The following is a 27,453-nucleotide window of genomic DNA, read 5'->3' on the forward strand; positions in this document are numbered from 1 at the left end:
ACTTTAACGAGACATTTGTTATCTATTTATAAGCAGTGTTCATATACATGTATTAATAAATGATTATTCAAATGGGGCTTACACTACGTACTTATTAATAGTTTATCAAATAGTTTATTAATGAACATTATTATAAAGTGTTACCTAATCAGCTCCCCCGGCTATGCTCAGGAAAAAAAGAACAGTCTTGAGTTTTGTGGGAAGACAAAAACAGGTTGCATCCCAACTGAAACCCTATTCTCTACATCCAACTGAAACCCTATTCCCTACATAGTGCCCTACTTTGACCAGAGCTTGTTGGGTCTGGGTCAAAGGTAGTGCACTAAATAGGGTGCCATTTGGGACGCAGCGCAAAGCGAATATACAGAGTTCAAAGCGAATAGACAGACCCCTGTATTAATGCTGTTTGTATGCGACTCACTGCCTGGCAGTGTCTAGCAGCTACAAAGGGTTTAGGTTGCGTTCAGGAGTTTGGGCAGATTCTCAGCATTGAGTTGTGTTAAAAATGTATGCACTCTCTACCTCTCAGTGTAGCAGGTTTAAACAATAGCTGCCTGGTACAGTGGAGGTTTGATGGAGGTTACTTAACCTTTGTTTAAACTAGGCAAGTCAGTTAAGAACAAATTCTTATTTACAATGACGGCCTATCCCGGCCTATCCTGGGTTGTTCCGTACCTCTACGAACACCAGAATCTCCATCTTGAGGTAGCTCTTCCTCATACACCTCACATAAATATACTATGCATTCCAGTCATCAGCTTTACACAGCGTAGCAACACTGACAACACAGTGGCGTAACACTTGGGCTTTCTGGGTTTTTTAAAGCCGCGATTCGATTGCAACGCGATTTATGTCCCGTAAGCCATCATTGTTTGGAGATGAATCTCCGAAATGGCCCTCTATATCTCTGAGGGGCTCAGTTCAGAGGGATACACATAGCAAAAACACACACACACACACCACTCAGAGGGCTATAATTGGCTGAGAGGCCTCTTCCTGTGTCAGGCAGAGCAGACAGTCTCTGTGCGTAGCAAGATTAAAACCATAGCTGTGATTTATAGCATGGCGGGCCCGCAGGCTAACACACATGCAATCACACACCAGCCTCAGCTAGTTAAGGCCATCATCAAACCCCCATGTTAATTATTCATCCATCTCCTCCCAGGCAATACAAGTGACTCGTAATTTGTTCAGCGGCACCCGTCACAAATAGCTGCCAGAGGGATTCACATGGCGACCTTGTGGTACGAGTAGTGGCACCCGAAGATTTGATGCTGGTAGATAAGAAATTTAAGACAGAGCTTCAAATTCCCGAGTAAACAATGAGTTTACTTGTAGCAGCAGTCTTCTCATAGGAAGTCTCTGAACAGGCCTTTAAGACACCCTTTGTTTTACATTATTTAATTGCCTTTTGTTTCGTTTTTACTGTATAATGTGTACGTACTTGATGAAGTCTCCCTCAAGGGCTATGACCCGCTTGATGATCTTCTGCTGGGGGTTCTTGGGAGACCTGAAACAATAAGGATACATGACATCAATTAAGATATTTGATGAAGAGATATATCCGTCAGCTCATAGCACCAATAAACCCTGTGCGGTAAAGACCCTGTTCACTCCAAGCTTTCATCAAAATGAATAAAAGACCCTATTCACAACACTAGATTGAACTGGAATCAGTGTTCCTCACCAGCAGACAGAGAAATGGACTATACTGCAGTGAGTATTGGGTGGGTTCAAGTACCAGGATCTCATTCCTCCTCCTCCCTCCCTCCACATGTGGACCTCACACACCACCGGGGAACACAAACATATCAGCACCATGGTAGAGAGAGCTCATTCCCTTTATGTTTATAATAAACCCTTAATAACCCGTAATACCGCAATGCTCAGTTAATGAATTCTACAACCATTATTGCCAATGCCGATGACCTTCTCCGAGCCACGAAATACTTCGAAGTAGCCAACAGAGGACACGATTCATTTGATATCAACAACGACAGTCCTTTTGAGAACATGCAAAGCAATGGCATTCACATTCTGGACACAAAATCAGTCTAATAAATGGGTCATTTAGAAAAGATTTGTCGTTTTTCAATCTCTCGCTTGGGCATGATGTTCAAGGCCATGATCAACAGTATTACAATGATCAAAATTCTTCTATTCCATCCACAGGTTTTATAGATAAATGTGAGGCAACCAGGGAGCCAGAGATACAATGGTGTTCAGTTCAGAGTGTCTGGCCAAATGAGGGACGTCGACACAAAGGCATTGAATAATGACCCACAGAAACCGCAGTTTGTTAAACGTTGCCTTCAAATGCCCAGAGAATCAAACAGAAATGCCAGTCTTAATAAGAAGCCACATCCATTCTCCATCCCTCCCTGCTCTCCCTCTCCCTCCCTTTAACACACACACACACACACACACACACACACACACACACACACACACACACACACACACACACACACACACACACACACTCTGTCACTCCCTTTCTCCCACTCTCTACCACACATACACACACATTTGCTCTCTCTCTTTCTCCCTCCTTCCTCCTCCACATCCCCCCTCCCTCTTCGCCTCAGGGATACAGGGGATCATGACTGATTGGCAGCCCGCTCAGCCAATCAGAATTACCAGCAGCTCAGAAAACAGAGCCCGCAAGCTAAACAGGGGTTAACCTGTCTCTAGAGAGGCTGTGTGTGTGTGTATTAGGGCTGTGACGGTCATGGATTTTTGGATGATGGTAATTGACCAGCCAAATGACCACGGTCAACGTAATAACCGTTCGAATAGCAACACAAAAAACTGTTATACATAACATCTGTTTTAAGCACATTTTCTCCTCTCCTGACTGCATGTGCTGCCATAGAAATAGAATGAATAGAACGGGTATCCCTATTCAAGTCAATGATAATATAATGTGTGGACTGGCAGCCGCTGCGAGGATCAAAGCAGGAAGTGTATCGATCAATATGTGCTGTGATTTGTTGATTCAACTCAACTGACATTACAAATACATTCCATTGCATAAGCCACATCAGTTAACATCAATTGAACAAACATTCTACATTACCATGACAATGATTGCATCACAATACCAGGCAGCCATCGTATCCAGGGTTTTCTCTGGATCGAAAAGGAGCTTAGGTGGTGGCCGTGGCATGGGGCTTGGCAATTGGCGAGGTCGGCATGACTGAATTTTTTAGATTATTTTAGAGGCCCCCCATCTTGACAGTGTAGAGATTTTTCTACATGCTGAAGCCAATTTCTGCACACAACCCTAAGATCACCATGCACAATGCCAAGCGTCGGCTGGAGTGGTGTAAAGCTCGTTGCCATTGGACTCTGGAGCAGTGGAAACGCGTTCACTGGAGAGATGAATCACGCTTCACCATCTGTCAGTCCGATGGACTAATCTGGTTTGGGCGGATGCCAGGAGAACGTTACGTGCCCGAATGCATAGTGCCAACTGAAAAGTTTGGTGGAGGAGGAATAATGTTCTGGGGCTGTTTTTCATGGTTCGGTCTAGGCCCCTAAATTCAGTGAAGGCAAATCTTTACGCTACAGCATACAACACCATTCAAGACGATTCTGTGCTTGCAACTTTCTGGCAACAGTTTGGATAAGGTGAGGTCCATACATAAGTGGTTTGTTGAGATCGGTGTGAAAGAACTTGACTGGCCTGAACAGAGCCCTGACCTCAACCCCATCAAACACCTTTGAGGTGAATTGTAACGCCAACTGTGAGTCAGACCTAATCGCCCAACATCAGTGCCCGACCTCACTAATGCTCGTGGCTGAATGGAAGCAAGTCCCTGCAGCAATGTTCCAACATCTAGTGGAAAGCCTTCCCAGAAGAGTGGAGGCTGTTATTTAATTTTTAATTTACCTTTATTTTACTAGGCAAGTCAGTTAAGAACAAATTCTTATTTTCAATGATGGCCTAGGAACAGTGGGTTAACTGCCTGTTCAGGGGCAGAACGACAGATTTGTACCTTGTCGGCTCGGGGATTCAAACTTGCAACCTTTCGGTTACTAGTCCAACGCTCTAACCACTATGCTACCCTGCCCCTACCCTGTTATAGAAGCAAAGGGGGGACCAACTCCATATTAATGCCCATGAGTTTGGAATAAGATGTTCAACGAGCAGTCCACATACTTTTGGTCATGTAGTGTACCTTATATCTGGCTTTAGTCGTTTAAGTTTACACTGATTGAACTTAGGCGTTCCGCAAATCTCTTAGGAGGCCCGCTCAAGGTTTTTTACCAGTCAAATTGCCATGGTTAGAGGTTCCAAGCCTGTTCTTTCCATTCTGCTGCAGGGAGGGTGGTGTTGCCATGGCAACTAAAGACTTGTTTGCCACAACACCTTTTTTCAGGTGTTTTCAGCAAGGAGCAACAAAGTTATCACATTTTTAAGAGTCCACATGATCGCAGAAACAGACTCAGCCGCACGAATACCCGAATGTCCTGTCTTCAGTGAGCTGTTGGTTCCAAATTTTTCTGTTATTAATGACAGTGGAGCTGGCAGCAGCAGGGCAGAGTGATGGTTGATCAGCTGAGTGATCTGCTCTCTAACCGCAATGGAGAAACGGAGGGATAGACAGGGAACAGTGCCCGCCCCGTCGCTCTGCTCTGTACCCAGCATCTTTAACTTAACAGAGCCTCCCTCTCTCTCTCTCTCTCTCTCTCTCTCTCACACACACAGTGGAACAGCATCAGAGCTGGAGCTACCCATCTCTCCCTCCCTCTCCCGTTTCTCTCTCTCTCTTTCCCTCTGCCTCTCACACAACGAAAGGAGAAGAAGACTATTGGACTTGGAAATACACATGAAAAACCGGCTGTGATCTGAGTCTCACGGTGTCACACTGGACTGCTGCTCTAAAACATGGGTCCCAGCCATGAGGTGAATACCTGCTGCCACTCAATACAGTATGTGAGGGGGCTCACTCCCGCGGGTAAGTTACTAATCTCTCTCGCCTATGTGTATGAGTCATATGTGGTTGGTTGGGGAGGGGGAGGGGGGGGGGGCGACAGAGGTCTGGTTTTCAGTGTGGCACTGCGGTAGTCCTTGAGTGTGGAGGGAGTTTGCAGCAGAGAAGGCAGAGGGCACAGCCTATAGTTGTGTGGGAGGCTTGGCTGAGGGGGAGGCTTGAGGAAAGAGAAAGCTGCTCAGTCCAACACAGGCTTTTGTTGTTGATACTTTATGCACGGGTTGGATGAATATGTAGGCGCCGCAGAGGTTTTAGAGAGGGAACTACCTGTTATTATTGCCGGGCTTTCCCTTCTGGTGACATTTTGATTTTCTGGTGTATTTTGAAAGCAAATGAGACAGATGTGGGTTTCAGGCTGGAGCAGAATGGACGTGGTGTTCTCTCGGAAGCATCGCTCTACAGGTACATTTGAGAAAAAGAACAGCCCTGAAGTATACTCGCCTCTGTGTGTCCGTCAGGGCTTGAACAGATAGGAAGACAAGACAGGAAATCTGCCGTCAGTAGAAAAGACCAGAATATAACGAGGTAAACCAGTAATAAGCCTGAGGTAAAATAGAACCCCCTCCGTTTTCAGTGAAAGCACATCATAACACATAAATACTGGATGTGTCTAAAGTTAAACACTATTTGGCTGTGTGTGCCAAGAGGAGGAAGATATAGGATTTCTACAAGGATTTATTTAAGATTTGTTAGCGTCTTTAAGGAATCCAGGTGAGGTCGGTCAATATGAGGCGAGCGCTGGAGTGCTGGGAGTAATCCTCGAACCATCGGAAAAGACATTCCCACCACTGCCTGCCTAATTTACCAGAACGGCACACGCTCCCCCCTCCATCTCCATCTCTCCCACTCTCTTTTCCCCCTCTCCCTCGTTCCCTCTCCGTCTCCCATCACTCTGGCTGTATTTAGGGCTTGTTCATAATTAAACATCATCATACTGAGGCATCTTTAGGGAGCAGCAGACCTCATTCAGCACTGTCACAACATTAGCTACTAAATGGGGTCAGAATTAGCCTAATCATGCATACAAATGCCTAAAAATGCACCAATATCACGCTGAATATCCTGGCTCTGCATATATTTAAAGAAGCAGTCGTCATACAGTAGTCCTCTATGGGCATCCTGCTTTCCCAAGGGTCTCTATGTAGACCGGTGGGGGAGATGAATCCACAAGAGAACGCAATACTAGCGCTTTACACGTGTGAGAAAAAAAGTGAAAGTGTACACGGTCAATCTCTGATGTCGGTCTTAACAGACCGCACTAAAGCAAAACACTATCCGAGTGTCAGGCTGCACAGAAACAAGTGAACAAATAGGATGAATAGGTTGCTACAAGATACTGTAACCTCACACGCAACACCATTCTATGCTCGAATAATGGCGGTAATGTTTGCATCTCTCAACAGACACTACTGTATATTGAGTTGATCCCAAACATAAAATGCAGGCGAATTGAAATGATGTGAGATGGCATTACTATGAGACGTGAATTATTTATGACAAGCAGTTTCAATTTGTTACTGGAATCTTGACTTGAGGTCCACATGCAAACCTCAAACTCCTGTGTAGCCTACAGATGTCAGGTCTTAATTTGACCCATTTCGTTGCAGGAGGAAAACAATCCTGCAGCAGGAGGATTTGAATTAATATTGAATATTTAGAATTTTCCGCCAGGGGGCAGCTGGAAGCAGTGTTTGAAGGCTGTACAATGTAGTACCGTACCTAGGCTACGATTTGGTGAGGCCGTCACGAACCAACCTTCTATCATCAAGTATTCCCACGGCTTGCTAGAGCATTGTGAACTGCCGTAGAGGAGTGGTCTTTGCAACATGCTTTGGCTCCGAGCATCATGAGTTCGCTCTCAGTGCTCGGCAATCGTTTTGATACTTCATATAATTGGAAACTGTGTAGCCTACTGATATTTAACTTTTTTTGTGTCATTTAGCAGATACTCTTATCCAAAGCGACTTAAATTATTTACATTTTCCCTTACTGGTCCCCCTTGGGAATCAAACCCAAATCCCTGGCGTATTCAAAAATGTCCTCAATCTACACACAATACCCGACAAAGCAAAAACAGGTTTTAAGAAAGAAATGACTGAAATATCACATTTACATAAGATTTCAGACCCTTTACTCTGCACTTTGTTGAAGCACCTTTGGCATCAATTACAGCCTTGATTATTCTTGGATATGATGCTACAAGCTTGGCACACATGTATTTGGGCAGATCTTCTCAAGCTCTCTCAGGTTCGATGGGGAGCGTCACTGCACAGCTATTTTCAGGTCTCTGCAAAGATGTTCGATCGGGTTGAATTACAGTCTCTGCACTGCACAGCTATTTTCAGGTCTCTCCAAAGATGTTCGATCGGGTTGAATTACAGTCTCTGCACTGCACAGCTATTTTCAGGTCTCTCCAAAGATGTTCGATCGGGTTGAATTACAGTCTCTGACTGGGCCAGCCAAGAACATTCAGAGACTTGTCCCGAAGCCACTCCTGCATTGTCTTGGCAGTGTGGTTAGGGCCGTTTTCCTGTTTGGAAGGTGAACCTTCGCCCCCAGTCTGAGGTCCTAAGCGCTCTGGAGCAGGTTTTCATCAAGATCTCTCTTTACTTTGCTCCTTTCATCTTTCCATCGATCCTGACTAGTCTCCCAGTCCCTCCCGCTCAAAAACATCCCCACAGCATGATGCTGCCACCACCATGCTTCACCGATGGGATGGTGCCAGGTTTCCTCCAGACACCAGCTCTAGGAAGAGTCTTGGTGGTTCCAAACTTCTTCCATTTAAGAATGATGGAGGCCATTGTCTTCTTTGGGATCTTCAATGCTGCAGACATTTTTTGGTACCCTTCCCCAGATCTGTACCTTGACACAATCCTCTCGAAGCTCTACAAACTATTTATTCGACCTCATGGCTTTGTTATTGCTCTGACATGCACTGTCAACTGTGGGACCTTATATAGGCAGGTGTGCCTTTCCAAATGATGTCCAATCAATTGAATTTACCACAAGCGGACTCCAATCAAGTTGTAAAAACATCTCAAGGATGATCAATAGAAACAGGATGCACCTGAGCTCAATTCCGAGTCTCATAGCAAAGGGTCTGAATACTTATGTGAAAATTTTTGTTTTTTTGCTTTCTCATTATGGGATATTTTGTGTAGATTGATGAGAAAAAAATGAATTTAATCCATTCTAGAATAAGGTTGTAACGTAACAATACTTTCGGAATCCAAATGCACTGTATGCAGATAATGTATGGAAGTTTCACCAGTAAAACGTAGAATTAACATTCACGATTGTATGCGGTGGTGTCTTTTGTCTTACGGTAACAATATACTATGCTATTATATTTGGTTCTGTATTGTAGAATACAATCATTATGTGATCTTGCAGACATTGATTCAGCTTTGACCTAAATGTATTAAAACGAGCACCATTCGTCTGAGTAGCCTGTTCTCGACGTGTACACATGCGCAGAAGCTTCTGGAAGCTCCGGATATTTTTGTCCAGAAGACTAAGATCCTGAAAAAGTTGGATCCTCAGCCACGGACTAAAATAAAAGTGTCTGGTATGGTCATTTCTTATCAAGATCGAGGGTAAAATATCCCTGGATTGTCCATATTTGAAATGTGTAACTAAATCTAGTCAATCGGGGGGAATGAGTTATTTGAGCCAGAACTGTGTGGGCCTATATACTGAGCGTACAAGGAACACCTGCTCTTTCCATGACATGGACTGACCAGGTGAAAGCTATGACCCCTTATTGATGTCACTTCAAATCAGTGTAGATGAAGGAGAGGAGACAAGTAAAAAGAAAATTATTTTTAAGCCTTGAGACAATTGAGACTTGGATTGCGAATGTGTGCAATTCAGAGGGTGAATGGGCAAGGCAAAATATTTACGTGCCTTTGAACAGGGTATGGTAGTAGGTGCCAGGTGCACCGGATTGAGTGTGTCCAGAACTGCAACGCTGCTGGGTTTCTCACGCTCAACAGTTTCCCGTGTGTATCAAGAATGGTCCACCACCCAAAGGACATCCAGTCAACTTGACACAACTGTGGGAAGCATTGGAGTCAACATGGGCCAGCACCCCTGTGGAACACTTTCGACACCTTGTAGAGCCCAATGCCCCGACGAATTGAGTCTGTTCTGAGAGCAAAAAGGATGCAACTCAATATTAGCAAGGTGTTCCTAATGTTTTGTACACTCAGTGTATGTGCGCCCCAGGCCACGATTGAACTCGAGTTTCACACTTCATTATGTGACAATGGATATACTACAGAATATGAACAAATATGGCTCCACTGGTCCGAAAGACTAGACTGCCCCCACATGGATAGAAAGAGAACTGTGGGTTTCATGAGGCTCATTTGAATTTCCTGATGCGCACAAACATTTTCCACGACAAAAGATTGATCAAATTAAGATCCGACATCTGTACCATGCCTTGTCAGAGCCAAAGACAGATTTAGACTAGCGTGAAAACAATCAATTCATTTATGAAAACCTCCTTGCTTATTAATACAAAAAAATAGCCAAATGGAAACCACGCCACACGACCTACCCCTCCTACAAAATCCCCACTATGGGAATATCAATATACCGTAGCACATGGATTCATGGGCTAAACAAAGATTGATTTGATACACTGGGAAAACTCATTCCTAGCAAGTATGACTCGGATTCTGAAGCGCCATGCATTTTTTAGTCAGCGCAGCAGAGCAAGTCCTACCCTGGGCCTGTGGAAAGGGAATGGTGACATCTAACACCCCAAGCATTTCCAGTTAATGTATTGCATTAGGTATTAATGCAATGATCGGTCATATTGATAGCTTAATCCAAAGTGAAAAATGGACGTGGCTAGTCCATTGCACCAAACAAAACTTATTGATTTAAGGTTTATACATACAAATAACAGTCAGTTTATGTGTACATGTGCACCTTACTTGTGTGTGTGTCTGGTGTGCACACGCATGTGTGTTTGTGTGTGGCAGTAGACCATAGGAGATGGGGTGGGTAGGTAGGAGGAAAGGGCTGGTAGGACACTGTGGGGAGCTGACAGCTTAACACCGATCCCTAATGAATTGTTGACTTGCTGATTATTTGCAGGCGGCGTTGAGCAGATGTGAGAGGGAAGCTCTCCTCTCCAGATTACATTATGCATGGGTACCACACAATAGGCTGGCCTAATAAATGTAGTCATACTGCTAATGCTAATGACAGGCACATTTCTAGCATAGCTAATGCAGGTTTTCATGGCGGGCTGGCCAGGCAAAACATGTTGTTGTTGTCGTTGACTTAGGCTACATAGCAGGCTGTGATATTGTAGCAGGCAGCACTGTACGGAAACACAGGGGAGCAGGTCACGTTGAAGGAACACAGTTTTAGCTTGGACAGATTTAATGGTTAATCAATGAAAAGACATGGGGGTGGGGGCCATAGACAAAGAGGGGCACTTAGCTCACTCCATTCCCCCCCCCGAGGCATCAGCAGCATGCACACGGCCAGGCTGTGGCCTCTTGATGTAGTTAAGACTCTAACATCCTACACAACAGAGAGGTGCTGAGAGATGGAGAGGGATCAATAATTCCCTTGGGTGCAGAGAGATGGGAAGGGTATGACCGAGCGTATGGTCGACTGTGTAACACAGAACAACAGAGGGCATGGTCTGTCGATGGAAAGACCACAAACAGGCTCCCAGCTGGGATATACAGTGTCTTCAGAAAGTATTCACACCCCTTGACTTAACATCATTTTGTTGTGTTACAGACTGAATTAAAAAATGTCACTAGCCTACAGTACACGCAATACCCCATAATGTCAAACAGGAATTGGTTTTAGACAGTTTTACAAAATGAAAAGCTGGAATGTCTTGAATTAGTACGTATCAACCGCTTTGTTATGACAAGCCTAAATATGTTCAGGAGTAAAAATGTGCTTAACAAGTCACATAATAAGTTGCATGGACTCACTATGTGTGCAATTAATGGTTTTTCAATGACTGCCTCATCTCTGCACCCCACACATACAATTAACTGTAAGATACCCTCAGTCCAGCAGTGAATTTCAAACACAGATTCAACATCAAAGATCTTTTTTCTTTTCACCTTTATTTAACTAGGCAAGTAAGTTAAGAACAAATTCTTATTTTCAATGACGGCTAAGGAACAGTGGGTTAACTGCCTGTTCAGGGGCAGAACGACAGATTTGTACCTTGTCAGCTTGGGGATTCGAAATTGCAACCTTTCGGTTACAAGTCCAACGCTCTAACCACTAGGCTACCTGATGCTCAGATCAGGGATGTTTTCCAATGCTTTGCAAAGAAGGGCACCTATTGGTAGATTAAAAAAATTAAAACATTTTAAAAAACATATATGGGTGTATTGAATTTCCCTTTGAGCATGGTGAAGTTATTAATTACACTTTGAATGGTGTATCAAAACATCCAGTCACCACAAACATACAGGCGTCCCTCCTAACACAGTTGCCGGAGTGGAAGGAAACTGCTCAGGGATTTCACCATGAGGCCAATCTTTATCCAATCTTTATGCTGCCACCACCATGCTTCACCGTAGGGATGGTGCTAGGTTTGCTCCAGACGTGACGCTTGGCATTCAGGCTAAAGTGTTCCATCTTGGTTTCATCAGACCAGAGAATCTTGTTTCTCATGGTCAGTCCTTTAGGTGTCATTCGGCAAACTCCAAGTGGGCTGTCGTGCCTTTTAATGAGGAGATATTTCCATCTGGCCACTCTTCCATAAAGGCCTGATTGGCAGAGTGCTGCAGAGATGGTTATCCTTCTGGAAGGGTCTCCCATCTCCACAGAGGAACTCTGGAGCTCTGTCAGAGTGACGATCGGGATCTTGGTCACCTCCCCGACCAATGCCTTTCTCCCCCAATTGTTCAGTTTGGCTGTTCATACCCTTCCCCAGATATGTGCCTCGAAACATTCCTTCGACATTGTGGCTAGGTTATTGCTCTGACATGCACTGTCGACTGTGGAACCTTATATAGACACGTGTGTGCCTTTCCAAATCATGTCCAAACAAATGAATTTACCACAGGTGGACTCCAATCAAGTTATAGAAACAGGATGCATCTGAGCTCAATTTAGAATCGCATAGCAAAGGGTCTGAATACTTATGTTTAAGGTATTTCTTTCTATTATTTTTAATAACTTTGCAAAAAATGATAAACCTGTTTCACTTTGTCATTATGGGGTATTGCATGTAGATTTGATTGTTTTAGAAGAAGGCTAACGTAACAAAATGTGGATTAAGTCAAGGCGACTGAAAACTTTCCAAATGCACCTTAATGACAGTGTGAAAAGAAGGAAGCCCGTTTTCAATAAATCACTGAAGTAAAACTGAAAGATGGCTGTCTAGCAATGATCAACAACCAACTTGACAGATCTTGAATACTTTAAAGAAAAAAAAGTGCAATATTGTACAATCCAGGTGTGCAAAGGCCAGAAAGACTCACCTCTGTATTCGCCTCCAAAGGTGATCCTCACTTGTATTGACTCGGGCGTGAATACAGATATTTCTGTATTTCATGTTCCGTAAATGTGCAAATGTTCCTAAAAACACATTTTCACTTTGTCATTATGTGTGTGCATTAAATTCATTTTGAATTCAGGCTGCAACACAACAACATGTGGAATAAGTCAAGGGCTATGAATACTTTCTGAAGGCACTGTAGCTAATTGGTAGTATATTAAGAGGATGGGAGTTGCAGTCACATAGTCAGTTTGGTGACTCTGTCTTTTGATCTTATAATGTGATTAATCCGTTCTCAAGGGGGCTAGATAATAACACAAAGATATTATGGGAAAATCCTTACACTTAAAATGTTCACATGACCAGATCCCCTTGGCATACTGTTTATCATAACCCCTGTCACTGCAACCTGCTCCTCATCACTGCTAGCATGAATGGTTTGTGAATAAAACATGGTGGAATGGGACCATTTCATGAGATGTTTACCACATAAGGAGGTGGATGGAAGGAATTCGCTGCACTGTGGCCTCACAGCACAGAGCCTGTTTCACTGTATGAAAAGGAACATCAATATTTTAGGTGCATCTCAACCCCCCTTCCTTTCTGCCATACACCCATAATCCATTTGGAGAATGTCAATATTCAGCACTTAAAAATGCTGTGGCATGCAACCTCGCAGGGTTAAATATAGTACAATCATTTAATTGTGAGGTAGATCGCTTTTATATAGCTATAATGCTTTCCCAGCTATTCTTTGTTAGCATGCTAGCAACTTCACACATTGTTGTCGTAAATTGCAGCCCAAATGTTAGAGCATTGTGCTTGTAACGCCCATATGTAAAATGGATGGATAAAAGTGTCTGATAAATGGCATTTATTATTTCAACATATTCTTCTCCCTTTTTATAAGTAACAAACACAATTCCATTTTTGTAGTCTTTGAAGGGATTTTTGTAAGTGTGCTGTATTTTGGTAGAGTTGAGGTTTATTTAAAGAATGCTGCCTTTGCACTGTGCCCAACTGCAGCATTTGGTACTTGGTAATGCAATGCACTCTACTAACGGGCATGCGGCTGACTGAGTGGACTTGTCCCTCTGTTCCCGCACCACAAATGGCTCCACAGACGTCAATTGTTTCCCGTTACCTCAACCTCATGGCCACAACTCCTACTTCCATGCACTGTTAAAAAAAAAAAACCCAGGTATTTCTTTACTCTGTTTGATCTGCTGAAACCGATTCTGGGACAATGTAATCGCAGCAATTCAGAGAGGCAATGTCATCTCAGAGAGAGAGAGCGAGCGAGAGCGAGAAGAGGTACATTAAATAAGTGTTCTGCTGTTGAATCTTGAAACTACTCTGCGGCATAAGTGAAATCACTAAGGGAGCTAAATACGATAAATAACTGGACAATACGTTATAAAGGTGCATCTTGTTATCGCCAATGTGAAAACACAAGCAAGCAGTGTTGGATACATCATGACGGAAGAGCATATAACACCACTCAAGCCTCCATTTCATCTAACTGAGAGTGGAAAGTATGTAAAACAGCCCCAGGCGCATTTGTTTTGTTTTTGAGGAAATGAGCATCCAGCTCGAGGTTAAAAAGAACAAGAAACAATGGCGGTACATACTCTGCTGTTCTATTGCGCGTGCAATGATGTCAGAGGGGAAGGGGGGGGGGGGGTGGTACAGTGTTCTTTGTTTGAAGTGACGTCTTTGTTGTTGCAATACCACAAACGGACGTGGCATTTTCATCGCTATGGATTCCAGATGAAATAACTAACCCGGGAGCGTCGCGGAAGCAAACAGGACCACTTACATTAGCCTTGTGTGAGCCTCTCTAGAGTCAGTCGACTCTTAGTTAACCAGGGAGTTTCCAATGAAACCATTTCCTTTTACAAAACCAGAACAAAGGAGTTGGAAAACGGTCACTGCAAATGACAGCTAGCACTACACACTTAACTTGTTCACTGTCTCTTAGTATTTCTTTCAACACTTAACATAAAAAGCTTTGAAATAAAACACCAAATGTGTGTGAATATTCAACATGGTGTATAATATCAGACCTGGAGCAGCTTGGACAAAATCTGTACACAGGTCCTACACAGATGGCTGAGCAGGAGACCATTAGGCACAAAAAAATTTCTTCCACCACTTGGTTCCACCTGCGTGTGTTGACTGACTGCCATAAACAAGCTAATATAGGCACGCTCGGTCATAGTGCGTCTTCCTCAGCAGCCTTGCTCGTATAGCCTTATAGACAGCTTCCTCTTCCATGGCCCACAGAGACTTTGACTTCTGCCCTCAAGGTCCTAAATGAATCAAAACATCAATATGTGCAGTCGACACAAGCAAAACCCGGCACAGAGACCTGTAGGAACAATTTGATTCAACTCATCATAAATATGCAATAGGGAAGAAGAGTCACAGAACAAGACCTGTGGCAAGCTTCGGAGCTATTTTGGCAGAATCTGAAACGCCTTGAGGTCAGCTAATTGGGCAGATTTGTTGCTTCTCAAGACCGTTTTGCATGGCTGATTGGGCTGCACGACCAGTACACCGGTGTCGTATGGACATGCCTGCCAACCGGAGACCTGACACGATCGTGTCGCCGGCAGTAACTAACGTAGCATTTTTTCACCCTCCCATGATTTGATTTCAAGTAGAATAGCAGCCTACACAAGAAATAACTAATATTGAAAACCATCTAGATGTCATCTGGATATATGCACATACAGTCTACTCAATGGGGAGGGCATGAATGGCAACAGCAACGGGAGACAATGCCCCTTCGGTAGTTGTGTGGTAAGAAACAGAAGAAGAAAAAAACACAGCTCAATCAAAACCGTCTAACCTTTCCACACATCCACTACTTTCCTTTCCACACACCCACTACTTTCCTTTCCACACACCCACTACTTTCCTTCCCACACACCCACTACTTTCCTTCCCACACACCCACTACTTTCCTTCCCACACACCCACTATTTTCCTTTCCACAAACCCACTACTTTCCTTTCCACCCCCCCACTACCCTTTCCACACACCCACTACTTTCCTTTCCACCCCCCACTTTCTTTTCCACCCCCCACTACCTTTCCACACACCCACTACTTTCCTTTCCACACACCCACTACTTTCCTTCCCACACACCCACTACTTTCCTTTCCACACACCCACTACTTTCCTTTCCACACACCCACTACTTTCCTTTTCCCCCCCCCACTACTTTCCTTTCCACCCCCACTACTTTCCTTTCCACACACCCACTACTTTCCTTTCCACACACCCACTACTTTCCTTTTCACCCCCCACTACTTTCCTTTCCACCCCCCCACTACCCTTTCCACACACCCACTACTTTCCTTTCCACACCCCCCACTTTCTTTTCCACCCCCCCACTACTTTCTTTTCCACACACCCACTACTTTCCTTTCCACACACCCACTACATTCCTTTCCACACACCCACTACTTTCCTTTCCACACCCCTCCCCCACTACTTTCCTTTCCACACCCCTCCCCAACTACTTTCCTTTCCACACCACCCCCCCAACTACTTTCCTTTCCACACACCCACTACTTTCCTTTCCACACACCCACTACTTTCCTTTCCACACACCCACTACTTTCCTTTTCACCCCCCCCACTACTTTCCTTTCCACCCCCCACTACTTTCCTTTCCACACACCCACTACTTTCCTTTCCACACACCCACTACTTTCCTTTCCACACACCCACAACTTTCCTTTACCACCCCCCACCACTCTCCTTTCCACCCCCCCCCCACTATTTTCCTTTCCACCCCCACTACTTTCCTTTCCACACACCCACTACTTTCCTTTCCACACCCCCACCACTTTCCTTCCCACCCCCACTATTTTCCTTTCCACACACCCACTACTTTCCTTTCCACCCCCCCCACTACTTTCCTTTCCACACACCCACTACTTTCCTTTCCACACACCCACTACTTTCCTTTCCACACACCCACTACTTTCCTTTTCACCCCCCCCCACTACTTTCCTTTCCACCCCCCCCACTACTTTCCTTTCCACACACCCACTACTTTCCTTTCCACACACCCACAACTTTCCTTTCCACCCCCCCACCACTTTCCTTTCCACCCCCCACTATTTTCCTTTCCACACACCCACTACTTTCCTTTCCACACACCCACAACTTTCCTTTCCACTTTCCTTTCCCCCCCCACTACTTTCCTTTCCACCCCCCCACTACTTTCCTTTCCACACACCCACTACTTTCCTTTCCACACACCCACTACTTTCCTTTTCACACACCCACAACTTTCCTTTCCACCCCCCCCACAACTTTCCTTTCCACCCCCCCCTTTCCCCACTACTTTCCTTTCCACCACCCACTACTTTCCTTTTCACACACCCACTACTTTCCTTTGCACACACCCACAACTTTCCTTTCCACACACCCACTACTTTCCTTTCCACACACCCACTACTTTCCTTTCCACACACCCACTACTTTCCTTTCCACACACCCACTACTTTCCTTTCCACACACCCACTACTTTCCTTTCCACACACCCACTACTTTCCTTTCCACACACCCACTACTTTCCTTTCCACACACCCACTACTTTCCTTTCCACACACCCATGCTGTACTCATGTCGCCATATTGAGCTGCAACTACCACCTTCTCCATGGGTGGTTGTGTGTAACAGAGAGAGAGAGTTGATGTGTGCATGTGAATAGTTAATATATTCATGGCAGAGAGAAATTCAGCTAATTGGGGAGTATGGTAAAACTGGGGGGGGGGTTGTTTTACTGCTGTGAGCAAGATATGAATCGCTGTTTAAAAATTCAGATCTTCCAGCAGATCTCTTGCCCTTCAGTGATATTGAGTGACTCCAGTGCTATTGTGTGCATCCCAAATGGAACCATATTCCCTGTAGTGTTTCGACTTTTGACTAGGGCCCATAATGCTCTGGTCAAAAGTAGTGCACTATATAGGGAATAATGGTGCCATTTGGAACGCATCGTCTCCAACTTATCAAATAATATATATATATATATATATATATAGGTCAAGTCAACCATAACTTCTCATTTTGATGGCAAAGTGACAGCAATAAAATCGAATGAGCACTGAATGTGTCAATATTGCTGAATGTCAATACATGCCTCAGTCTCTCAATAATGCCTTGTTGTACTGAGCTGATTTTTTTCTGTCCGTTTTCTCCCCAGATGGAAATTGACACGAGGAGTGACAGTGATTGAGGATAACAATGATGGAAGACAGAGTGATCCAGCCCAAGCCAGAGCATTTCTCCTCAACCCTTCCTTCGCTTCACCGTCCGGCCATCTGAAGGATACATTGACCTTCACACATCCAGCTTGCCTGACAAACTGGAGCAGGGTACATTGAAAGGTTGCTCCTTTCCTCTCTGCCAAAGACGAAACGACTACAACAGGGCCAAAGCTTTGGGGACCAGGTGACAGCAGAAATCTGTTCTGTCTGGCCACGGTAACAAATGAGCCTTTATTTGTGAAGTTAACATTGCTAACATCAGACTCCATAAGGACCAATTACTATCTGAAGGGAATAGTGGGCCAAGATGAAGGAGACTGTGTTTGTGGCTTGTTTGTTAGCGGAGCTAGCTCTGACTGCCTTTGTTCTGGCCTCAGAGGGGGGCACTGCTCATTGCCCCGCATTGTGCCGGTGTGAGATACGACCCTGGTTCTCTCCCAGCTCTATTTATACAGAGGCTCCCACGGTGGACTGTAATGATTTAGGCCTATCGACACTGCCAGAGAAACTGCCCTCAGACACACAGGTGCTATTGTTACAGACCAACAATATCATCAGCATCGAGAAATCTTTGGATTACCTGGCTAATGTCACAGATATAGACTTATCCCAGAATAACATATCCTCTGTGAGCGATGTCCGTCTGGGTCCTCTTCCCCATCTGCTATCACTGCACATGGAAGAGAACTGGGTTCCAGCCTTATCAGATAGCTGTCTCCCGTCCCTGCCCAACCTCCAGGAGTTCTACATCAACCACAACCTGATCTCCTCCATCAGTCCTGGGGCCTTCCAGGGGCTGGGGAGGCTCCTGCGGCTCCATCTCAACTCCAACCGTCTGAGGGGCATCAGCAGGGAGTGGTTCCAGCCGCTACCCCGCCTGGAGATCCTGATGATTGGGGAGAACCCCATCGTCCAATTGTCAGACATGAACTTTAAGCCCCTGGTCAACCTACGCAGCTTGGTTCTGGCCAGGATGAATATGTCCGAAATCCCGGACGACACTCTGGTCGGCCTCGACAATCTGGAGAGCATCTCGTTTTTTGACAACCTGTTTGTCAGAGTCCCCCGGGCTGCTCTGAAGAAAGCCAAGAACCTGAAGTTTCTGGATCTCAACAAGAACCCCATTGAGCGGATTCAGAGAGGGGATTTTGTGGACATGTTCCATCTCAAAGAGCTGGGCATCAACAGCATGCCTGCACTGGTGTCCATTGACAGCTTCGCCCTGAATAACCTCCCAGAGCTGACCAAGATAGAGGCTACCAACAACCCAAAGCTGTCCTACATCCATCCCAACGCCTTCCACAAGCTGCCGAGACTTGAGACGCTGATGCTGAACAGCAACGCCCTCAGCGCTCTGCACCTCAACACTGTGGACTCCCTGCCCAACCTGCGCGAGGTCAGCATGCACAGCAACCCCATCCGCTGTGACTGCGTCATCCGCTGGATCAACATGAATCGGACCGGAGTACGCTTCATGGAGCCCAATTCCCTCCTCTGCGTGGAGCCGCCTGAGTACCAGGGCCAGCACGTCCGTCAGGTTCACTTCCGGGAGATGACCGAGATCTGCCTCCCACTCATCTCGCCAGGGAGCCTTCCAGATCGAGTCACGGTCGGGAGAGGGAGCTTGGTGACGCTGCACTGCCGGGCATTTGGAGAGCCAGAGCCAGAGATATACTGGGTCACCCCCTCTGGGGACAGAGTCCTGCCCAACAGTGTGTCTGATAAGCACTACATGCATCCAGAGGGGACCTTTGAAATCTATGACATTACAAAGCGTGAGGCAGGACTGTACACCTGTGTCGCTCACAATCTTGTTGGCGCAGACCTTAAGTCTGTGTTGGTGGTGGTTGACAGATACTTTCCACATCCTTCTGTTAACGCTTTACATATGTACGTTAGATCAGTGCAGCCCAACTCTGTTTCAGTGTCTTGGGATAATACTCACGGTGGTCTTGTATCCAATATAAAGTGGTTCACAGTGGCAAATGCTAAGCACCCCTCCATGGCACACACTGCGAGAGTACCATCCGATGTGAAGGAGTACCGTCTCACCCACCTGAACCCCTCCACCCAGTACCGGGTTTGTGTGGAAGTCATGAGCATGCAACTCGGACACAACAGGGACTGTGTCAATGTCACCACAAAGGGACTGGCTCACCCCGTGGAGAGCAGGGAAACGTGGAACACAGTGGTGATGGCTGCCTGTGCTGTGCTATTCATTGTGGTCGCTGTGGCTTGCTCTCTCATATACACATCTCTGCAAAGCCAACACTTTTACAGGAAGTTGATGGTGGACCAATCTCAGTCATTGCTCAGTCCTAGCACCCGCCCCGGCTCCGCCTCTTCTCTCACGGAACTGTGTGTGGCTGGAGTCAAGGTGAGGGCGACAGTGATAGACTTGCCAGAAAACTCCATGTAATGTAAGAAACATCCTTGAGAAGGAAAATTAATGTTGTGGATTTTAAACAAGGTGAAATAGTGATGGACACAGAACTATGTTGATTCGTGCCCCCTCATTTCGTCACAATGACAGGACACTGCGTTCTGAAACTCCTGGAACACGATGGAATCAGAAGCCGGAGCCCTCACGCTTAAATATTTAACCAGCTAAACTCTGACCCATAGACTATTTTATACAACAAATTTGTGTTGTTGCGGAAAGAACTTTCACAGACCGGTATCTAGATTGTGATATACGTGGCTACTGGTCTGTCATTCATGAAGTGCAACTGGAATAAAGCAGAGCACAAAGACTGTTGTCTCTCTCTGTTATGGCTTTGTGCTTTATAACGCCTTGTGGAGATGTCTTTGTGGTCCACAATGAGGAATATTTCCTGTGCTGTTTAATCAACACTCAAGGATCATCATTAAGAAATACCGCTCATTTACAGTTTATAATGGAAAAACGTGTTAGATTAGTAGACAATAACGGTGTATATGATGTAAACAATTTTATGATCACGTTTTTCATTAAAAACAGTACATTGTAATTGTAATTATGAAAGACCCAACTTCAAGGATGATTTGCTTAGGACAATCTGAATACGATATTGGGATACTCTGAAAGTAAACAATCTAAGCTCCCTTCAACAATAACATTCAGTTGTCCATGAAATGGAAAATGTTATAATTCATAAATATGAGTCCCATAAATCTTTCCATGTCACGGTCTAAACATTGCAAGAGAAAAACAGAGTGATGTAGACAAACACAATTACTGGGACTGCCCTTGAAGGCGGACATTTTAACATTGTTACCAAAATGCAATCTCAGGCAGGAGGACGTGTTTTGTCAATGACCTGGGAGTAGGAGTGTGTGTGTGTGTATACACACTGTACTGTGTGTGTGTATACACACACTGTACTCTGTGTGTGCGTGTGTGTGTGTGTGTGTGTGTGTGTGTGTGTGTGTGTGTGTGTGTGTGCGGCATCAGAAAAACCCATCGACTTTGAACTGCATTATATTCTCTTTCATTAAAAATCCAATATGGATTCCTAACACAAACCTCACAGAGGTGATGAATAGGCGACACATGCGGACTGATGGGGGGCATTTATCAGAGGGACTCCACCATATATCAATTGAGTTTCAGCACCTTGGACAGGGCTTTTAGAGTGGTGCCATTTGTCAACGCCACAGGACCTAAAATATGACCCATTAGAGCGCAGGTAGTGAATAGGTCAGCAAGAAACTTGGAGGCTGCTAGCCTCTGAGCGCAGTGCAGTGCTCCCCTTCCCTCCATGACCCTGGTGAAACACGGACGCCATTACAAGAACAGCTCAGCAACTCTCTAGCTAATTTGCTAAGCACTTCACATTGAACCGACCCACCGAGAGGGGAAGGAGACAAATGGAGTGCAAAATTAGGACAAAGTGCCTACTAGGGCCAGTAGTGGTGCGTGGGTAAAATCACTGGGGAAGCCAAGCCAGACAAAAAGCCATAATGCAACCAATGTTGTGATAATTGTGTTGTTTTCTCTATAACCTGTTAGGCCTATATATCACGGTCGCAAGGCATATGAACTAAAGCCAAGACAATAAGACAAAATGGCAGAATAAATTCAACCACACCTTTCTTTAATCAAAAAACTGGAGAGCAACCTCTGACCGGTGAAGTACACCAAGCATACTGCATGTAACAAACATTTACATGACCTACTGCATGGTCAAGCAAGTTAATGTTTCAGACATTTTCGGACCACTAAACAAACAACTATTAACTTAGAACCACGGAGAGTTACCACAAATCGCAACGAAACCCGGAGTTGCCTCCACTATTCCAGCACCATTTCAATTATCAAATCACCTACGCTTAGTCAAATACAGTGACAACTAAACGATTCCAAAAACAATTTAGTGTGTGTGCACACGTTCATGCAAGTAGAAAAAACATGTTGACTCAGTGTAGAGAAACGCCAACGCCATCTCTTTGATTAGATTTTTTCATGTTGAAGAAACCATCTATCACTCATACAGTACACGCTTTCATTTGTTGTCCTATGCTAGCATTCTAAAAAACTTGCTTGCTAGCCTAACTTCCCTTCATGGGCAATATTAGCTAGTTAACATTAGCCTTCTACATCTAGCTACATATTTAACTTCAATCCTCTCAGGCCAGGGGCACAACAATGTATAAATTAATGGTTGGGTCAGAATTGCCGTTATTATCATTGGCCAGTACGTAGAATTAAGTAAAACCCCAAGTCCAAATCCCTATCTCCTTCCCTGGCTGATAAAGGAAAGGGATAATTTTAGCTAGCTAGCTAACGGAGTACATCAACACAACGAGATGCATAACAAGTTTCTGTCAGTTACGTATATTCTTGATGCGATGTGATCGGAGTGAAGCCAAATCCATACTGGCTTCTCTTGACAAATTTTTGTTGGTGTTCCAGGACCATTCACAGTTTAGCTGATTGGCTATTTTTTTATCAAGGGAGGCCAAATGCTTGCTGGCTTCTCTTGCATACAATGCTACGGGCGGCAATAATGTCATTATTTTGGACCTGATGGCCTAGACATACATAGACAGAAGGGCGCTGTTTCGCTCGCTTGGATACCTTCTCTGGTGAGATACATTCAGCGAAGAAAATTATGAAACACAGAGAGAAAAAATATTTTTTCTTGGTCCATTTTTTTGTGGAAGCCTGGCATCCATGATTTTTTAAAATATATATATTTTTTATTTCACCTTTATTTAACCAGGTGGGCAGTTGAGAACATGTTCTCATTTACAACTGTGAAGCAGTGCGACAAAAACAGCAACACAGTTACACAGTTACACATGGGATAAACAAACGTACATTCAATAACACAATAGAAAAATCTATATACAGTGTGGCAAATGTACTGAGATTAGGGAGGTAAGGCAATAAATAGGTGATAGTGGCGAAATAATTACAATTTAGCATTAACACTGGAGTGATAGATGTGCAGATGATGATGTGCAAGTAGAGATACTGTGGTGCAATGAGCAAAAATATATAACAATATGTGGATGAGGTATTTGGGTGGGCTATTTACAGATGGTCTGTGTACAGGTAAAGTGATTGGTAAGCTGCTCTGACAGCTGATGCTTAAAGTTAGTGAGGGAGATATAAGTCTAAAGCTTCAGTGATTTTTGCAATTCGTTCCAGTTGTTGGCAGCAGAGACCTGGTAGGAAAGGCGGCCAAAGTTGGCTTTGGGGATGACCAGTGAAACATACCTGTTGGAGCACGTGCTACGGGTGGGTGTTGCCTTGGTGACCAGTGAGCTGAGATAATGCAGGGCTTTACCTAGCAGAGACTTATAGATGACCTGGAGCCAGTGGGTTTGGCGACAAATATAAAGAGAGGGCCAGCCAACGAGAGCATACAGGTCGCAGTGGAGGGTAGTATATGGGACTTTGGTGACAAAACGGATGGCACGGTGATAGACTACATCTAATTTGCTGAGTAGAGTGTTGGAGGCAATTTTGTAAATGACATCACCGAAGTCAAGGATCGGTAGGATTGTCAGCTTTACGAGGGTATGTTTAGCAGCATGAATGAAGGAAGCTTTGTTGCGGAATAGGAAGCCGATTCTAGATTTAATTTTGGATTGAAGATGCTTAATGTGAGTCTGGAAGTAGAGTTTACAGTCTAACCAGACACCTACGTATTTGTAGTTGTCCACATATTCTAACTCAGAACCGTCCATAGTAGTGATGCTAGTCAGGCTGGCGGGTGCGGGCAGTGATCGGTTGAAGAGCGTGCATTTAATTTTTACTAACATTTAAGAGCAGTTGGAGGCCACGGAAGGAGTGTTGTATGGCGTTGAAGCTTGTTTGGAAAACACAGTGTCCAACGAAGGGCCAAATGTATACAGAATGGTGTCGTCTGCGTAGAGGTGGATCACAGAATCACCAGCAGCAAGAGCGACATCATTGATATATACAGGCCCGAGAATTGAACCCTGTGGCACCCCCATAGAGACTGCCAGAGGTCCAGACAACAGGTTCTCAGATTTGACACACTGAACTCTATCTGAGAAGTAGTTGGTGAACCAGATGAGGCAGTCATTTGAGAAAGCAAGGTTGTCGAGTCTGCCGGTAAGAATGCGGTGATTGGCAGAGTCGAAAGCCTTGGCCAGGTAAATGAAGACGGCTGCACAGTACTGTCTTTTATTGATGGCAGTTATATCATTTAGGACCTTGAGCGTGGCTGAGGTGCACCCATGACCAGCTCAGAAACCAGATTTCGTAGCAGAGAAGGTACGGTGGGATTCGAAATGGCCGGTGATCTGTTCGTTAACTTGGCCTTTGAAGGCGTTAGAAAGGCAGGGCAGGATGGATATAGGTCTGTAACAGTTTGGGTTCAGAGTGTCTCCCCCTTTGAAGAGGGGGATGACCGCAGCAGCTTTCCAATCTTTAGGGATCTCAGATGATACGAGAGGTTGAACAGGCTAGTAATAGGGTTTGCAACAATTGCGGCGCAAAATTTTAGAAAGAGAGGGTCCAGATTGTCTAGCCCTGCTGGTTTGTAGGGGTCCAGATTTTGTAACTCTGTCAGGACATCAGCTATCTGGATTTGGGTGAAGGAGAAGCGGGGGGTGGGGAGGCTTGGGCAAGTTGCTGTGTGGGGTAGCTTTAGCAAGGTGAAAAGCATGACCAGCCATAGAAAAACGCTATTGAAATTCTTGATTATCGTGGATTTATTAGCGGTGTCACTCTTTCCTAGCCAAGCTGGGAGGGGGTGCTCTTATTCTCCATGGACTTTACAGTGTCCCAAAACTATTTGGAATTGGTACTACAGGATGCAAATTTCTGTTTGAAAAAGCTAACCTTTGCTTTCCTAACTGACTGTGTATATTGGTTCCTAACGTCCCTGAAAAGTTGTATTTCTCAGGGGCTATTCGATGCTAATGCAGTATGCCACAGGATGATTTTGTGCTGGTCAAGGGCAGTCAAGTCTGGAGTTAACCAAGGGCTATATGTGTTCTTAGTTCCACATTTTTTGAATGGGGCATGCTTATTTAAGATGGTGAGGAAAGAAGCACTTTTAAAAGAATAACCAGGTATCCTCCACTGACGGGATGAGGTCAATATCTTTCCAGGATACCCAGACCAGGTCGATTAGAAAGGCCTGCTCGCTGAAGTGTTTTAGGGAGTGTTAGACAGTGGACCCATTACAGACACAGGCAATGAGGCAGTGATCGCTGAGATCCTGGTTGAAGACAGCAGAGGTGTATTTTGAGGGCAGGTAGGTCAGGATGATATCTATGAGGGTGCCGTGTTTACGGATTTGGAGTTGTACCTGGCAGGTTCCTTGATCATTTGTGAGATTGAGGGCATTTAGCTTAGATTGTAGAACGGCAAGGGGTGTTAAGCATATCCCAGTTTAGGTCGTCTAACAGTACAGACTCTGAAGATAAATGGGGGGTAATCAACTTGCATATGGAGTCCAAGGCACAACTGGGGGCTGAGGGGGGGGGTCTATAGCAAGCGGCAACAGTGAGAGATATTTCTGGAAAGGTGGATTTTTAGAAGTAGAAGCTCTAACTGTTTGGGCACAGACCTGGATAGCATGACAGAACTCTGCAGACTATCTCTGCAGTAGATTGTGACCCCTCCCTCTTTGGCAGTTCTATCTTGGTGGAAAATACACAACACTGACAAGGGCCATTAATCAGAAGGGACAGACGAGGAACAAGTTTGATATCTAGAAAGTGGTACAACTAGACTGCTGTAGGTATTAGAGATGTGTGTATTTTTTCCCTTAATTTTAATTTACTGGCAAAGAGAGATAATTGCTCCACGAGATAAGATAAGAATGCTTGTTTGGAGATCTTGGGTCTGTATTAATATTCCCTGGTTCATTAGGGTAGCTTAGTTGAAAGGAGAAGAACTGACAGGATCTCCACGGAGGTTTCATCACATATTCTTCATTCCTCCGTTCGTCTGTTTTTTTGTTTGTTTTTCTAACAGGATTTCTGTAAGACCCAGGGAATTTATTGAACGTTCCCATCATTTGCAGCCCTAATTTTAACTGTTAAACTGATAAACTGTTTCCAACAATAAACTCCTACACTACAGTGTCATAATAACATGTTCAACAGCTTTTGATATTAATGTCTGCGGCACACCAGTATCAATCAACAGGGGGGAGGGGGGGGATATAAGTGCCATACTTCTCTGTAAATTAAGTTAATCTTGTTCCGACGGGGGTGTGTTATGAGTGTTAAATCACCGAATCCCTCAACAGTAACCACACACACACTGGTGGGCATTCCTCTTATGTAGATATGATTAACCCACTGATCATTCTCTCAGGGAAATATGTGTATAACATTGTGTATGACAAATAGGCAGCATATGATACACTGCAATTTAATTATGATATTCATGGGCAGATCAGGGAAAATTAGTAAGTCATTTTTCTACCTCCACATATAAAGTAATCCATTGTCATTGTTAATATAATCTCCGAAGCAGGACAAGACAGTGTTTGCATATCTGCAATTAGGATATTAAAATTGAAGTCAACAAATTCTATGCAAAGGGAATTTATAGCTTTATGCTTTTCATGGAGATACACTACATGACCAAAAGTATGTGGACACCGGCTCGTCGAACATCACATTCCAAAATCATGGGTATTAATATGGAGTTGGTCCCCCATTAGCTGCTATAACAGCCTCCAACTCTTCTGGGAAGGCTTTCTACTAGATGTTGGAAGATTGCAGCAGGGACTTGCTCTGTTCAGGCCTGTCAAGTTCTTCCACACTGATCTCGACAAACAATTTCTGTATGGACCTCACTTTGTACATGGGGGCATTGTCATGCTGAAACAGAAAAGAGCCTTCCCCAAACTGTTGCCACAAAGTTGTAAGCACAGAATCGTCTCTAGAATGTCATTGTATTATGATTTCCATTCAACGGAACTAAGTGGCCTAGCCGGAAAGGTGAATTACAGCCCCAAACCATTATTCCTCCTCCACCAAACTTCACAGTTGGCACAATTCATTCGGGCAGGTAGCGTTCTCCTGGCATCCGTCAAACCCAGATTTGTAAGTCGGATTGCCAGATGGCGAAGCCTGATTCCTCCAATGGCGGCGAGCTATACAGCACTCCAGCCTACGCTTGGCATTGCATGTTGTGATTTTAGGCTTGTGTGCGGCTGCTCAGCCATGGAAACTCACTTCATGAAGCT

At 44.6% G+C, this 27,453-nt stretch overlaps 2 protein-coding genes across 2 annotated transcripts in view; one reads left to right on the forward strand and one right to left on the reverse strand.

The window, feature by feature from the left end:
* Nucleotides 1–27,453, reverse strand: part of LOC135524145 (mitochondrial inner membrane protease subunit 2-like) — a 142,882-nt gene that overhangs the window by 13,558 nt on the left and 101,871 nt on the right. Inside the window, exon 4 of the mRNA XM_064951365.1 lies at nucleotides 1,445–1,510. Coding sequence (XP_064807437.1) covers nucleotides 1,445–1,510 — 66 coding nt within the window. The remainder of the gene's footprint in view (nucleotides 1–1,444; nucleotides 1,511–27,453) is intronic.
* On the forward strand, nucleotides 4,716–22,821 carry LOC135524144 (leucine-rich repeat neuronal protein 3-like). Its single transcript, XM_064951364.1, has 2 exons — nucleotides 4,716–4,964; nucleotides 17,722–22,821. Exon 2 carries the CDS (start codon nucleotides 18,093–18,095, stop codon nucleotides 20,202–20,204), a length of 2,112 nt encoding a protein of 703 aa, XP_064807436.1. The 5' UTR covers nucleotides 4,716–4,964; nucleotides 17,722–18,092; the 3' UTR covers nucleotides 20,205–22,821.

Source organism: Oncorhynchus masou, chromosome 31 (assembly GCF_036934945.1).
Source record: "Oncorhynchus masou masou isolate Uvic2021 chromosome 31, UVic_Omas_1.1, whole genome shotgun sequence".
In the NCBI taxonomy this organism is placed as follows: Eukaryota; Metazoa; Chordata; class Actinopteri; order Salmoniformes; family Salmonidae; genus Oncorhynchus; species Oncorhynchus masou.

Excerpts from the sequence above, each read along its gene's own strand:
- LOC135524144 (XM_064951364.1), top strand. The coding sequence starts at position 18,093 with ATGAAGGAGACTGTGTTTGTGGCTTGTTTGTTAGCGGAGCTAGCTCTG.